A 16941-nucleotide genomic window follows, 5' to 3' on the forward strand; every position below is an offset into this window, starting at 1 on the left:
ATGTTCTCATCGATTACCTGATACCTGGCTGAAACCTTGTCACAATTCTCTACCGGTAACGTTATTTCCCTGCCCCATGTCATACGGTACTTTTGGAAGGAAATCACTCTGTACTGCCCGCAGTAAAAGAGTGTTTATGTAGGAAGGTTATGCTCCACTTCCTAGAGAGTGGAATAGCTACACAATTTATTTGGAATTCTTATGCAAGGGAAGAGTCACCTCTTCCCTCATGTATTAATTTACTCAATTATCTTTTTTTATCACTATAGATGCATGAATATTTTATACTTTGGTTAATAATCTTATACCACTTGATTTTGTTGCTTTATTTTGTTTAAATTGTCCAAGCTTTGGCCGTGGGACTCTTTCTCTTCTCTCTGTGCCCTCTTTGACATCATACTTCCATCAAGAGGGGCTATTTCTCTCTCTCTCTCTCTTTTTTTTTTAGAGTGCCCTTACTTTTCCCCTTTCATTTTTAAATAACCTAATTCCCATAGAAGTTGACTCTAGGGAAACTAACAATGCTCCTTTTCTCAGGTAATCTTGGATTTCTATGCTGATGGAAGAAATGTGCTTTACCTATAGGGGGTTAAGAAGGAGGCATCTGGGAATCTAAGGTTGAATAAGACACCTGTCCCGGCCCTAAGGAAGCTTAGTTTAGCAGGTCACACAAGTAGTAATTGGTTAATTTGGGATTCAAACACAAATCTGCTAGGCTCAAAGTCATCTGCTATTTGTTTTGTTTGAAACTGCATGCAATTGAGAAGCCTTAGAGGGGTAAGCACCTCAGAAGTAGAGGATAAGACTGAAAAACACTTGCAAGAAAGCTTTCAAAATTCAGTCCTGAAGAAACAAGCTACTTTAAGCTATTTTTTGCTATGTTACCCAGCTTCTGGTTTCTCACTAGAAATTGTCATTTTACAGACATTAATGGAAGATTTACTATGTACTAATCAATGGCATACTACAATATTTTAATGCTGCATTTTTATTAGATGTCACCTCAAATTTGCTTCACATGTAGGTGGGTATTAGGAATGTACTGCTGCTCAGTATTTTACCATAAGATCCCTAGTTATATAACACACATTAAATTATATTGCACTGCATGGTTACTTTATTCTCCGAGCTGATCTAAATGAAGCCAATCTAAAAATCCTGTTACTTCCAAGATGTCAAGTGACTTAAACAGAGCACCTCTGTCATCTTGCTTCTCTGCTGCATGAGTAAGGACTGACATCTGGTGATTTACAGACACCAAAATTGCAGCCCTTTTTGCCTCGTTTAAGTTCCAAGATTAGGATTTATTTTATAGTCAAAAGTTCTTAATGTTTTTTGTTGTTGTTTTTAGAAGGAAGAAAGAAAGAGTCTGGCTCAGATTGGCTGCATCCTTTGCAGTTGTTGGGCCATTTTTTGTGAAAAGGATTTTTCAAACTGGGTTTGTACTAATTAGTATGCAGCAAAATCAGTTTAGTTGGTCATGACCTTAAAGAAAAAAAAATAGTGATCATTTGTCTTGTGAAACAGTTATATAAGTCTACAAGCAAGATGGTGGTTATAAAATGTACTTCATTCTCAGGTTAATGTTGAAAGAAATTGAGAATCACTGCTGAAAGGGGACTTCTATTTAGCCCTCTTGCTTTCCCTCCATCCTGAACTTCGGCAGCGTAATGGCAGGACATTTCAGATTTTTCTGAAAACTTGAGTCAGGGAGAATATTTTGGGAAGCTGAGATAGGGGGTAGTAGGAACAAGGCAACACCCTCTCTTGCTCCACCCTTAGCTGGAGGATGTAGTTAGAACATTAAAAATATTTCAGCTCATTGTTCTAGATGAGGACAGAATCTACCAATTGAAAATGCGAGATTAACCAGCTCTGAAACACAAAACACACTTTTACTGTTATACATTCTTTTAGAGTCAAACACCATATACATTTCAGTGCCTCACCCACCCCCACCCCCTCCTGCTTTTTTTTAACCTTCAGGAGAGAGGCTTGAATATCGAGGTAGCCTTGGATTGCCAAGTATATAATTTCCCTACCTCTTTTTTATTTGCGCCGTTTTCAAAGTGAGTTAACAGAGCCTGTGCAACTCTCGGCCAGACTGGCTGGCTAGGCCTGAGGAGTGAAGCATCTTCCTTGGTGGCGGGTGTGTGTAAGAAGGAGGAGGCTGAAGGCTGTTTCGGCGTCGTGGGGTAATGCACAAAGGACCCTTATCATTGGACTGCGTCGGGAGGAAGTGAGCGCTCTAAGGAAGGGCAAGAAAGAGTATAAAGGGAGGTGGGGGAGTCAGAAGAACTTTTAATAAAAGGGAAAGTGCGTCTTTGCTGGACGGTGTAGGAAAGGAGGAGAAACCAGCAGCAGAAAAAAAATCACCTGAAAGGGTAACCTCGAGCATCCTTCGTTCTTGGACACTTCAACCAAGCTTCCAGCCCAGCCCATCCAGAACCAGGTGAGCGGCCGCACCTCCCTGGTGTCTGCAGGACCTGCTCCTCCATGAACTTGCCAAGTACTGAGCCCCTTCGCTCCACACCCCCACGCAGCCTCCGGAGCTCGGATGGGGAAGACGGTGAGATCGATATACTGGGAGAGGAGGAAGATGAAGACGAGGAGGAGGAAGAGGAGAACGACGAGCCTGAGAGGAGCCAGCGGCTCTTAGAGCAGTTGCACCAGCCAGAGCCGCAGGGGGCGCGGCGGGGCGCGGGCGCACTTCCCCGAGACCGCCCTGAGAGCGGCTGCTGCCCGAGCGACTCCTCCGAATTCAGGACATCAACCGGGTCTGCAGCGGCTTCTGCGGATGGTACGCAGCCGACGAAGCCCCCCTACTCATACATTGCACTCATCACCATGGCCATTCTACAGAGCCCGCACAAGCGCCTCACGCTCAGCGGCATCTGCGCCTTCATCAGCGGTCGTTTTCCCTACTACCGCCGCAAGTTCCCCGCCTGGCAGAACAGCATCCGCCACAACCTCTCGCTCAACGACTGCTTCGTCAAGATTCCCCGCGAGCCAGGACACCCGGGAAAGGGCAACTACTGGAGCCTGGACCCCGCCTCCCAAGACATGTTCGACAATGGCAGCTTCCTTCGGCGCAGGAAGCGCTTCAAGCGCCACCACCAGCCCCCGGTGGCCCACCTGCACCACCCCTTCCCCCTGCCGGCTGCATCCGCCGCCCTGCACGGCCCCTACACAGGCATGCTGCTTGGGCCTCCGACCCCTTCGCAGCCGGTCCTCGGGGCCTATTCTGCTCCCACTTCCGCGAGCCGCCCTTGCGCACTGCTGCATCCTCACCCCCTCCGCTACCTGCTTCTCTCTGCCCCAGCCTACGCTGAGTCGCCCAGGAAAGCTGAAGGCGAGGATCTGATGACCCCTGGCACCCTTTCGGCGCTTCAACCCACGCTGGATTCCCAACCTTGGGAAGAGGGCAAGGGACCGGCGTCCCAGTCAGGAGGCAGATGCACCTCCTTTAGCATCGAGAGTATCATGCAAGGAGTCCGGGGAGCTAGTTCTGGCGCTGTGCAGAATCTGCCCCCGCCCCCGTGGGGCTACTACCACCTGCTGCAGCGCCCGTCGTGCCTGTTGCATCCCCAAGCTGCTGCCCCTTTGCTCCACGTGTCCGCCGCCGCCGCATCCGCTGCCCGGACGATTTTGCAGCAGCAGCAACAGCAGCAGGACTGTGCCAGCGGCTGCGCTCCCAGCAAGGGCGCTCTGCTGGGCCGGCACCTGTCCGCCACCGCGGCGTTACTGGCTTGTCAGCCGGGAGCAGAGGGCCCTAGGTTTAGGTCGCTGGTCGCCCTTTCCGGCAGAGAGGGGACCTCGTCTGCCTTTTGAGTAGCATCCACAGCTTGCCAGGTGCCAGCTCCTCGGGAAGGACCGGGAACCAAGCCGGAGGGCGGAGCCACCCAAGGTTATGCTCTCCTCCCAGTCTGCTCTGGCACACTCCACCTTGCATAGCCTGGACCTGGTGCGTGCATCTTTATTCCGAAGAGGAGAAACCACTAAATTCTGTTCACAACGAAATTTCTAGAAAGGAAAATTTGGTTACTGTTCCCTTAAGACAACATGAAGGTAAACGTCCGACAGCGTCATCAAGGCTCACCTTTTAAAGAAAACTTCCAGTTGTGACTTCCAAGCCTTTTCCGATTTGCACATTTCCAGAGGAACTATGAACGTGAGTGGGACATTTTGTTCTAGCATTAAAAGAAAAACAATGAAAATAAATTGTCCAGTGCACAACATGTGCCCCCACCCCTGTCTTCGCTGCAAGTATTATTCCCAAGTCCAGTGCAGAATGCGTGTGCCCTTTATGTCTTCCTGAAATCGATGTGTAATATAAGTAGAATTTTAATTTCAGAGGTTTTATTCCTGATTTGTGTGTCTGATGTGCACAGAGGTGTTAAAATTAAACCTAATTATATAGACTAAATAAAGTGCTAAATCATTACACGATATTGCTTATTTGATATTCTCATTATTCGCTTTCTAAATGAAACATTTTAAAACGTAGTTCTTTCCTCCCAATTAAACAATTTTTGTTTTACAATTCATATTCATTATAGACATAGGAAACAATCCATTTTCAAAATGGTTTTTAAAACTTTAGAAAATTTGAAGTTGAAAAAATTCTGCCTTTTAAATTTTGGGATTTAGTATTTATGAAACCTATAGATTAAAAATAATTGGAGAAAAATCCATGTTCTCCATATTCTCCATTTATTTTTCATCTTTCTAAAGCATTGATTGTTGTCTTGAATAAATGGAAGGACGATCTGAAATGTAGTGGCCAAAATTTATGGAGGAAAATAAAAGGCAATTAAAAAATTAGAAATCTCAAAACTAGGGCTCAGAAAAAAGGGAAATATTAAATGAAGCTTTAGGATCGTGGACATTTGCAATTTTAAAAACTCTCTCCCTGGGCAGGTACATTCTAGGGACTCCCCTTCCCTTTCTTTATAACAGAAAGAACTTTTTTGTTTCAAAAAAAAATTTTTTTTCTGGAAGGACTTTGCAACCAGGAAGTTCTCACTGTACTCTGCTTCAGATGACTGGGTTGGAGGCAAACAAGACGAAGATGTCCATCAAGAAATACTCCCGCCTAAGAAATCAGATTTCTAAAGACCCTGCCACTCTCCCCGTCCTGAGCAGGGCTCACATTTCAAAAATAATTGCATTACATGCTTCTTTGGAATATCACTCGGTGAGGGTAAGAAGCTTATTTCCCCTCATCCACTCCCCAGCCCCAGTTATGAATTCCTCATTCCAGGAGAAAGGCAACACGTAGAGACACATTTTTACAGCCGTTTAGTCGGTCCATTTGTATTCCAGCATCTCTATTCAGTCCCATCACACGGAACGTCTATAATTCGCCATCTCCTCCGGGCTCGCAGCGGTAGGGTTCCCGGAATGTTTCCAAAAGTTAAAAAGTTCAGCCCTTGGTGGTCGCTCTGCACGTGCTGCCTTCGCCCACAGGGCAAGCATCTTCAGTTGACTACGTCGTCGGCCCCATTCTTAACCTGCAGGCAATGCCCCAAACCTCCTTAATTCCTTTCATCCCCTTTCTCCTTGAGCTTTGCCCAATCGTGAACTTCGTCTGTCCCATCTGCCTCACCTCAGTTTTAAGATCCTTTCAGCAAATTCTGAGAGTCGACAGTAACATAAAAGTTTGGAAATAAGCGAAAATATAAAGGGAGCATATTTCATGCCTACATTTCTCCCGTTCACATTCCAGTTGCCCTTTACCCCTTGGGTGGAAATTCTCTAGGCCTGCGTTTGTTCCTTTATTTGGTCAACAAACGTTGGAGCGTCGCATACGATTGCGGACGAGCCCAAAGCCGACGCTGAGGCTCTCCCGCGAGCCCCGCAGGAGATGCGGAGTTTACCTCGTTCCCTTAGTCCCAGACCTGACCACCGAGCCACGAATATGGGTGGCTGCTGGGCGGAACCCGGCCTCCGAGCTCCTAATTATTACTGAATGAAACCATATCGAACCATGAATCTTCAAAGAAAAGTGTTTATTCCGTAGAAGTGTAAAATAAACGTTCTTCGTCGTCGCTCTCAGATGAAGCGCCGCGACCGTGCGCAGAGTTGGGGCCCTCACTCTGGCTGGTGAAGGAAGACCTGCCCGGCTCCCTTACACGACCGGCATCTGCCGAGCCCTCCCTGCTGGCCGGGCTGACCTGTTCCCGCCGGCGTGGTGGCGGCGCAGCCGTCTGGGCCGGGGCGGCAGGCGGAGGGAACATGCGGAGGTCTTGTGCTACTCGGCGCGCTGAGGCGGCCGGGCTGCTTTCTCTATGGCTCGGAGCTCCAGGCAGCAGCTCTGGTCCCCAAGCCCGGCCCTGGGGGTTTCTAAGTAGCGGCGTCAGGGCGCCTCTCGAGCCTGGGGCTTCTGTCTGCCCAGCGGCTGGCTTCGACGAGAACGCGGGGCCATTTTACAGCCCCGAGCGCCCGACACGTCGCTTTTGAGCATGCAAATAGACTGAGGATCGGGTGTCGTCTTCTACTGAGAACAGGCTGACTGGAAGCGCCCAGAGCTGCCGGGGTAGTTGAGTCTAAGGGCTATGGCGAAGTGCGTTGGAGCTTGGAGGCAAAAGGAGGCCGGGGAGGGGGCGGAAGGGAAACCAAGGCGTAGCGACACTCGCTCGGGTCCAGCCCGCTAATAATAACACTGATAACATTGGCTAATCATAGTCTCCTGCTCCCTGTCTGCGAAGCAATGGATTCCCCTTTAGCTCTCCTAGCAGACAATAAAGGAGACACTATGGAACTTCATTATACAGATAAGAAATTCGCGACTTAGAGAAATTAAGAAATTCATCGAGCACCCTTAGGTGATGGCACCGGGCTGTCTGGTTCCTCAACCATTAGCCCAGTGGGCGTTCTCGACCTTCTTCTGGCTGGATCTCCAGTGGTCGCAGAGGCAGAGGCAGGAAGTAGGGGCCGGGGTCCCAGATCGCAGATCCGGGCTCCTGGCCCCTGGCCCCGCATGCCAACAAGCGCATTTCTCTCTCTTAGTCTCGTACGCCAGGAGGAGCCATTCAGACCTTCGGCCCCGCGCGCGGGCTCTGCTCTGCGCTTCCCCAGGAAGCGCCTGCGCGGAGCAGTGGGAAGGTCACGGCCCGGGCGGGCCCTAGCTGTGCTCCGGCCCACGCCAAACTGGAAGACCCTGCTTAATCCAAGATCGCCAATGAGGAGTCAATAGAGTCCTGAGAGTCAGTTCTAACGCTTCAAGAGGATTTTCACTCTCTTTCCCCTCTCAGTCCCCAGGAACTCATGCTCCGCTCGACATTGGCTTCCGCGGAACATGAACCTGCAAGCTTGAAGCCGCCCCTTCTCCCCACCGCCAGCCCTCACCAGTGTAGGTAGGTTTTTCCCTTCCCCACGCTGCCCCGCGCAGCCCAGCCAAGCCACGGTTCCATTATGGAATCTTCACCCTGCTCTACACATCACGCCCTGCGAAGGTACAGGATCATGACAGCGCGGAAGGGTCCTGACGTGCTCAGGTTGCTGGGCTGGAACACGCCTAGAGAGAGGCGCGGGAGAGGTGGGAGACGCCGGGCTGGGGAAACATCAGACCCAGACACACTCTGGTCGGAAGGTGCGGGCCCTCAGGAATAGAAGCGGAGGTGAGGGTCCATGCAGAGCAGGAAGGAGAGCGTCTGGGGATTGGGCAGAGTGGAGTTCCCCCGAGGTGGCAGAAGGCTCCAGGCGTGGCCTGTCGGTAGCCAACAGGTCCCGGGCAGGTGCGATCTGGCACCCGGTTCCTGCTTCTTGGGGTGTCTAAAATGCTTGGTAGCTGCTTACTCAAAGGATGTAGCTTCAGGAACCTCTCTCATCTCCTGTCCGCCTAAACTAGACACCCTTTCTCCTTTCATTTTGACTTGGATGCGATAACATAAGGAAGAAATCAAGAGAAACAGCACACACTATGATAAATAGAATCAAAACGGCGACAAGAATTAACAGGACTGGGGGAGCGAGATAGAGCAGATTTCGTTTTCTAAGAAGCTGCACCTGCCCTTCACATTTTATTGGAAGTGTAGGGAAGTCGTAGTTCTCCTTTCCCCTAACATTTAGGATGAAGGTTCAGAAGTGTCTTCCAGAACACGTTAACATATGATCCCTGCCTAAATTGTTATCTTGCTCTAATTGCTAAAGTCATCTTCCTGTAATTTTTACTAAAATGGGTTAATCTTAATGGCTGCAGTTTTATATTAGCTCTGAAATTCTTTAAATGGGCTTTAAACATTCATTGACTCCATATACACCACTAGGTATAAAGAACTTAAATAGGTGCTAACTAGTAATACCAAAATTTGCACCCCCTCAGAGAAAGAAAGAAAGAAAGAAAGAAAGAAAGAAAGAAAGAAAGAAAGAAGGAAAGAAAGAAAGGAAGGAAGGAAGAAAGAAAGAAAGAAAGAAAGGAAGAAAGGTGTGGGAAAAGAGAAAGGATTTGCAGACCCACTCCATAATTCAGTTTAACGCCATTTTCGTATTGCTCAACTACCTTAATATAATGAAGGTTCAAATGGATGCTTATAAAAGAAATACCTGGCTATAAACTTCATTTTCTCATTTGTTCTTGGAATGCAGGCGTATGCTTATTGAAATCAGTAATTAAGACTTTTGGAATAGTTATGATTTATTCAGCTAGTGAAACAATTTCTATCCCCAAATCCAGGCAGAGAGAACAACAGGATTAAATTAAGCATGAGATTTCCTTTTCTTCAGATACTGTACTTTTGCTACTTATAAACTTTCTATATTCAAAGCCATACTTGTGACCAATAGTTCTTAAAATTAAAATGACTATAAATTATTTTGTTATTCAAGTTATCTATTTTATGAGACATTGTACCCTATTTTAAGCAGCATTTATTTTTTCCTTTGATTTTTTTTTCTGTAATAGAAACTTTTGAACATGTACACAGGTAAAGAAATTAACATAATTAAAACCTCTGTGTACCATCAGCTAGACCCATCTGACAGCTACATTGTTACCCTCTGATAGTCCTCTCCCACTGAATTATTTTAAATCAAATCCCAGATATCCTATCATTCCATCCACAAATATTTTGGATGGAATCAAAAGTCAGATCAGAATTTCATCAGTGTAACCACAATACTATTATCATCACACCTAAATAATTCATTAATAGCATCAATTTATCCAGGCTGTCCTTAAATATCTTCAATTTCCTCAAAACTTTTTGTTTAGTTGGCTGTTTGAATTAAGATGCAAATAGCGCAATACATTATATTTGGGTGATATAGTCTCATATTCTCTTTTAGGTTTCATCAATCCTTTTTTAAAACATTGCATTATGCAGTTTTTTTGAAGAAACTGGACTATCTTGAGAATTTGATATTCTTGATCCTGTGGTTACAGGCAGTATTTTTATGATATTTAGAGATATTCCTGGGGATAAGACTATTTATTTAGACTTTTGAATATTAGCAAATAATATTGTTTGTAGAGGGTCAGGGCTTAGTTAAGACACCTTTAAGAGTCAACTCTTTAGAAAATATTATTTTATTAGAGCAAGCATGGGTCTGGGAAAGCTCAAGTAATTTTTCCTAAATGTAAATATAACATTTTCTTACAAATTTAAAAGTAGTATTATTTCCTTGTACTTATAGAAATATAAAGTTACCAATCAAATATTTCATCTTAAAATTTAAAATCTAGTCTCGTTTTGAATGATGCTATTTGTACCCTTAAAATTTTAGTTGACGTTCTGAAGACATTTTGTTTCAGATTTTTATGTTTATGTTATTTTGTATTTTAGAAGGAAAGGTGGTAACATGCACTGAGGTCAGCGTAGGGTAATAGCATAAATTCTATGCGCATGAGAAAAAAATTCATTTTAGGAGAACTCTAAACAGACTTAGGATATGAAAGAAATGAGACTGGAAAAAAAAAAAAAAAAAAAGGAGTCCTATCGTGGCTCAGTGGAAACAAACCTGAATAGTATCAGTGAGGACGCAGGTTTGATCCCTGGCCTTGCTCAGTGGGTTAAGGATCTGGCGTTGCCATGAGCTGTGGCATAGGTCACAGACTCGGCTCGAATCTGGCGTTGCTGTGGCTGTGGTATAGGCCAGCAGTTGTAGCTTGGATTCCAACCCTTTGCCTGGGAACCTCCATATGCCTCAGGTGCTGCCCTAAAAAGACAGAAATAATAAAATAAAATAAAATTAAAAAATAAAATAAAATAAAAGTAGCTAGTTTAGGGAAGCTCATTATTTTAATGAGTATATATTCTAAATTCAATTTCCATTTCCATTCTTCCATTTTACACTGAATTTTATTATCATTTGTCTCATTCTGCAGTTATATGCAAGGTTTCAGAATACCCCAGTCTCTGGAATCCCTGGGTAGGTAGAAACCAAATTTTAGTCATCTTTGTCTCAAACACTTCTCAGCATATTGTCAAAAATACAAGTGAAATTAATTTGACTCTATTGTATTTATAATATTCCTAAGTGTGTAAAAGGGCATTACATGTATCACGCTCTCATTTAAGTTTAGATGGATCTAAATATTATTCAGATTATCAACATTGTTTAAAAAGTATTATTTGCCAACAAATAGAGAGATTTTAGATAAAGCTGGGTTTGTATGTTCTGATACCTAATGAATAAGTGACATCTTAACCATTTAATACTTGTTTGATAAGCAACGGATGTATTATACAATGCCGTTCAGTGGTTTTTGTTTGTTTGAATTGCCTGATTCACTGCATTCAGCATTTAATATGATATTGTAAGCTATATCACTGTGTGTAGGTGTGTATTTGAACTTTAATCCTGGAGTAGATTTCCAATGTTTACTAAAACTATTTAAGTACTCACTGTAGGGAAACAGTTTCTGTTTGTTAAAATAAAACTTAGACTCATGTTTTCTTAGGGACTAGCCCTGTTTCCAAGGAGAGATGATAGTGAGGAATTGGGTCTCTGGATGAAAAGTTATTGGTTTGCGTTCCAGTTCTACCTCTTATTAGGTCTGTGATCTTGGACAGATAACTTAACCTCTCAAAGTCTTGATTTCCCCAGCCATACAGTGATGATAATGTTGGATTTCATTGTGAGGATTACCTGAAATAATGCATGTGAAGTGTTTAGCCTGGCACAGGCTAAATGCTCTGTACATGTCAGCTATTATTTAGTGATGATAATAATGTGTCCCTAAGTATTGGTAGACTCTTCCCTGATATCCTCCTTCTTGTGTCCTGGTCAGTTTTCACATGGCAGGCATCCTTTGGTTTCTGCCCCATATGGATGATATAGAGGGCATGCTGTGTCTGTCCTGCCAGAAGGCTCCCTGCTGGCTTAGCTCAGCCTTTTGTATGAGGGTACAAGCATGTGCACCATCACTTCCCAAGGACCAGCATAGTGAACTACACACCCTTTGGGAGAACTCTGTTTACAAAGAGAATTGCTCTTGCCCATCACTGAAGCCCCACAGAATAACATGAAGTCACCACAACATTTTTTTTTTTTTTTTTTTTTTTTTGTCTTTTTGCTATTTCTTTGGGCCGCTCTGGCAGCATATGGAGGTTCCCAGGCTAGGGGTTGAATCAGAGCTGTAGCCACCAGCCTTCACCAGAGCCATAGCAACGCGGGATCCGAGCCACGTCTGCAACCTACACCACAGCTCACGGCAACGCTGGATCGTTAACCCACTGAGCAAGGGCAGGGACCGAACCCGCAAACTCATGGTTCCTAGTCAGATTCGTTAACCACTGCGCCACGACGGGAACTCCTCCACAACATTTCTAAAACTAGAATTAGCAAGAGCTTCCTTCCCTCGAATTGAATCTCCTGTTCATTTACGCCTAGCTTAATTTTCACTTGCTTTGTCAATTTATTTTTCACTCATTCATCCAGGAAGTATTGATTGAACAATAACTGTGTTAAGCACTGTGCCAGGACCAAGGGATAATACAATAATGAACAAGACAGGTGTAGTAGACCCCACCACTAGGGCTGGGAGTCCAGCCAAGGACTTAGACAAGGAGATGGGCAACTGTAGGATTGTGTGATGGGGGCAGTGCTGGGTAAACCATGGTGTCGTAAGAGCTCCTAGAGGGCCTCAGTTTCTCACATCATGCTCGTCAATGAGATTGGAGGAGAGGACAGACCTGGGCTCTAGTTTGTCTTCATGGATTCCAGTTTGCTCTGGGGGTGGGGGGCTTTCCTGTTTGTCCTACTTTTCCCAACATTTTGCGTAGCTTTTCATCCAGATGGATACAGTATCTACCTGCAGTGTCACCTGTAGTGACCTCCAGCCCCCCAGGCACAAAGGAATCAGCCTGCAGTGCACTTCTTCACCAGCTCCCACAGTTGCACAAAGCCTAATCCCTGTCATCCATCCCTATTGCCTATTGCTCCTCATGGTTCTGCTTCTCAGATTGAATCCTAGAAGATACATTCCCCATTAGGTTGTAAATGCCTTGTAGGAATGGGCCATATGATACCCCTTTCCCCCTTTCCCTTTGGGTCAGCAAAATCTTATTTTCTGCTTCGTGGGCCACTTATTATAATCTGTCACTTTTCTTTTTCTTTTTTTCTTCCTTCTCCTCTTTCTACTACTGCTTCTACTTCTGCTTCTCCTCCTCCTCTGACTTTTCCTTCTCTCTCTCCTCCTCTTCATGATCTTTCAAAATGTAAAACCATTCTTAGCTCAGAGTCCATACAAATGCAGCCCCTAGTGGCCCTGGTCTACTCTAGCCCAATGACTCTCAAAGAAGTGGCACAGTACCCTAGGGGGGGATTTTTGTGTTTTGGGCAAGTGATTGAGAGGCATTGCTAACATTTGGCGGGGTGGGGGTGGGGGGGGTGGAGGGGTGTTAAGGTTTAGGGTTGCTGAGCATCTTGAAATATACCTGACAGTCCCACCTGAGGAGGAGAACCATTCATGGTATTTGAATATGAATCACCTTCTACAATGGTCTGTGTTTGAAGCTGTTGCTCCCAAGGTGCTTTACATGTTTAAATAGAAGCATATGACTAGGTCATGGTCATTTAGGTTAGTCTTGAGCATTTGGGAAAATATTAACCTTTATTTCTGTAAGAATCTGACTAAGAACCATGAGGTTGCAGGTTCGATCCCTGGTCTCACTCAGTGGGTTAAGGATCCAGTGTTGCCATGAGCTGTGGCGTAGGTCACAGATGCATCTCAGATCCTGTGTTGCTGTGGCTGTGGTGTAGGATGGCAGCTGTAGCTCTGATTGGACCATTATCCTGGGAACCTCCAAATGCCGAGAGTGTGGCCTAAAAAGCAAAAAAAAAAAAAGAAAAAGAACAGAAGTTAATCTTCAGTGCTCACTTCCCAAGTGCTAGACACAGTTCTGGGCTCTTTGAACATAATAGCTCATTTAATCTTTACAATAACCCAGTGACGTAGATTCTGTTTTCATTTTACAAATGAAGAACATAATTTGAGGCACAGAGAGTTTAGGTTCCTTGCCCAAGGCCACACAGCAAGCATGTAGTGCATTTTGGAATGAATCCAGGGTCCTTTCACCTGCAACTTCTGAGATCCAGGTACTAAGAAGGCTTATTATTCCAGGCCAAGGTGTGCTGACAACATTTTCCTGCAGGTAACCAGGAGGGAAGGTTACCCTCCTGAGTAACAGAGGGAAGTGATTTACCTTAAGGGGGTGTAAGAAGGCTGTCCCTGGGAGCAGAGGGGTTTCTACTAGTCACAGGAGGTGCTGGGAGTCTGAGTTAGAGCAGCAGCAGCAGGGATGGCAAGGAGGGCATGGAGTCCCTGATGCTCATGGGCAGCACCCTTAGGCTAGGTGACCACAATAAAAGCTTCACAGGCCCAGGAAGATGCCTAGGGTCTGACCTATGCCCCTGCGTGGACACACCACTTAGAGGAGGAGAAGCAGGTTTGTTTGAGAAGGGAGTTCTAGACAATGACTTTTGTGTTATGTTGGTAGTGTTTGAGGTGCCTGTATGAGTACCAGGTAGAAATGTGCAGGAGACGGTAGGAAATTCAAAACTAGAATTCAGGAGAGGGGTTTGGGTGTCCTCAGCTTATAGGTAGTAGGAAAGCTGGTGTTTGGAAGAGATCATGGCAAGGAGTGACTAGAGGAAGAAGAGGGTGGGAGTGAATCCAGGGAGCCACTCTTCAATAGGGACTGCGTGAGTAGGGGCTGTGAGGGGCTGAGAAGCATGTGGAGCAGAACTGAGTGCCGGTGTCATTACAGGACAAAAGTGCAAAGACAGGTAAAAAATAAGTAGCATGAGCCCCGGAGCGTCAAATAAAATAAAGCCCGGATTTGTCTCTAGCAGGGCACATACAGAAGACTCTTGAAGCCAGAAGGAAAACTCTGGTGACTTAAGGCATGTTTTAGTGTCCTAGGGCTGCCATATCCAAGTGCCTCAAACTGAGTAGCTTAAAATGATTGAGATTTAATTTCTCACACTTCTGAAGGCTGGAACTCTGAAGTCAGGGTGTTAGAAAGGCCATGCTCTCTGAAGGCTCTAAGAAAGGATCTATTCCATGACTTTCTCTTAGCTTCTGGTGCTGCTGGCAGCAGTCCTTGGCTTGTAGTCACAGCACCCCAGTCTTTCCTCCACTGTCACATGGCCTATTCCCTGTGTGCTGTGTCCCTTCTTCTCTTCTTATGTAGATGCTGGTCATACTGGAGGCTGTACAAAACTAAATCTATAACAACCCTACTTGCAAATATGATCACATTCTGAGGTTCCTGGGAAGGACATGAATTTTGTGGGAGACACTGATCAACCAGGTACAGGGGTAAATAAGTACCAAAGAATATTGTAGAATTCTTTGCTTTAAGAAGCTGGAGAGGGAACCGTCTCACTGATGTTTAGCATGAATTTAGACAAAGTTTTTGGGGCTTTTGTATTCCATGGAGATAGTAAAGAGATTAATGGCGTTTTTCCCTATAAACATGATGTAAGATAGCTAGGAACAGCGTGTCAAAGCATTCTTTTTTTTTTTTTAAGGCTGAACCTGATGAATATTGAGGTTCCCAAGCTAGGGGTCAAATCAGAACTGTAGCTACTGGCCATAACCACAGCCATAGCAATGCCAGATCTGAGCCACAACCACAACCCACACCACAGCCCACTGCAATGATGGATCCCCAATCCACTGAGCGAGGCCGGGGATTGAACCCCCATCCTCATGGACACCGATCACATTTGTTACCGCTGAGCCATGATGGGAACTTCCAAAGCATTCTTAATTAAATTTTTTTCTTTCATTTTGAGAAATAAAAACATTTTCACTATTTTACTAATAGTTATCACTTTGTTATGATTGCTTCAATCACTTTAAATAAAATGAATAAGATAATTTTTTAAAAAGCTGGAGAGGGAGATAGGGATAAAGGGAAGATTTTTTCCAAGATGGGAGAGGCTTCCACTTGTTACTCTTTTGAATGAATGGGGGCGCCCTGGGATGGGAAGGTTAGATTTCAAACTGAGAGCAAGGAATTGATGGTGCAAGCTCCCCAGGGGCTGGGGGCTGGAGCACAGGTGGATGGATCAACAGCAGGCGGCCCTGGGGCTGGGAGGGGGGGAGGATGTGTGCAGATGCAGATGTGTTCCAGGGTGGAGGGGGCAAAAGGCTGAGTGGGGTGAAGCAAGGGGATGCAGCTACAGGCGGGGCGGAGGTGTTCAGTAAGCAAATCAGGAGCAGATGTTGAAGTGAGCAGCTGAAACAACAGCTTGTGAAACTAACCCTATTTTGTGGGTAGAAGATTAGTTAAGGATTCTGGCCATGGGAACCAAGAAGTGGAGGGTAATCTGTTCATGCCTATTAGAGAGCTTTGGGGGAGCAGTTTCGGTGTCAACCTGAAGAATGTCCATAAAGGCCAGAGAGAGAAGCCTTGCCATCCAGGTCACCCCATCCCCTGACTCTGAGACAAAGTCTTCATCCAGCATGGTGGTTGCCTTCCTTGTCCTGGCCCTTGACTGTGGCCATCTGGGAGAGTCACTGTGGAAGAGGATGGAGGGGTAAGAATGCAGCCTAGTGGCTGCATCCTCATCCTTTTCGATGTCCTCGCTGTTACCCACCTGCTGGAGGAGGGTGAGTGGCAACCCCTCCAGGGATCTCGGCTCAGCAGACAGGTATCTTTGAGCCACCTTTCCCTTTTCTTCTCATTTTTTACATTTTTCGGTCTAAATGCTTATATTGCTTTACTCCCTTTTTTTGTTGAGATAATGAAAAGGCTTCTCTGAGGGTGGTGGTGGTGCAGGGGGTGGAAGAAGCCCTCTGCTGCTTCAATGGAATTCAGGTCACAGAAAGCAGAGCCCATTACCGTTTGGATTCTCCTCTTGGCCTCATTTATTCCTCTGACCTGAGGTCTCCTCTTCAAGGTGAACCCAGGAAGGGAAACCCAGGAGCACTTCCAAACAGACTCTCACTCTCACTCCTGCTGGGCAGCCCCCCGAGTCTCCCCACTCTTTTGCTTCAACAACCCTTTGCCTCTTAATTTTAGAGTCTGTTGTGAGGAACCAGTGAGTTTTAGGAACAATTATTTCAAATAAAATCCCTAGGGTTCTCTGTTTACCAGACAGAGGGGAAAACTTCAAACAGTGTAGGAGTTTTCACAGGGCTTATTTCTGTCACATCAGTTTTGGATCTGTACGGAGGAGCCTTGTCTGAATCTTTGTTTAATCTTTGTGGAGATCCTGGCTTAAAATCACAGCAGAAAAAAACCATTTCAGGAGAGTTGAAACTCTTAATGGTATGAAACAGAGCTGAGTCCTAGCCCTGCATTTTTACACATAGATCTATTTCAGTGAGTTACTGCCAGAGCTATAGAACAGTGGTTCTCAACCAGGGGTGATTTTGCATCCCCCCACCCCCCGGCCCCGCAACCCATCCCAGTGGTCATATGGCAATGATGCCAGAAAGATGTTACCAGACCGGGTTATTGTTCATGCAGCCGAAGAATGAAC

General features: G+C 45.5%; 1 protein-coding gene across 1 annotated transcript; it reads left to right on the forward strand.

The window, feature by feature from the left end:
- On the forward strand, positions 2105–4872 carry LOC100155087 (forkhead box protein D4-like 1). Its single transcript, XM_021075468.1, has one exon. The coding sequence runs from the start codon at positions 2497–2499 to the stop codon at positions 3829–3831; it is 1335 nt and encodes a 444-aa protein (XP_020931127.1). The 5' UTR covers positions 2105–2496; the 3' UTR covers positions 3832–4872.

Source organism: Sus scrofa, chromosome 1, assembly GCF_000003025.6.
Source record: "Sus scrofa isolate TJ Tabasco breed Duroc chromosome 1, Sscrofa11.1, whole genome shotgun sequence".
Classification (NCBI taxonomy): domain Eukaryota; kingdom Metazoa; phylum Chordata; class Mammalia; order Artiodactyla; family Suidae; genus Sus; species Sus scrofa.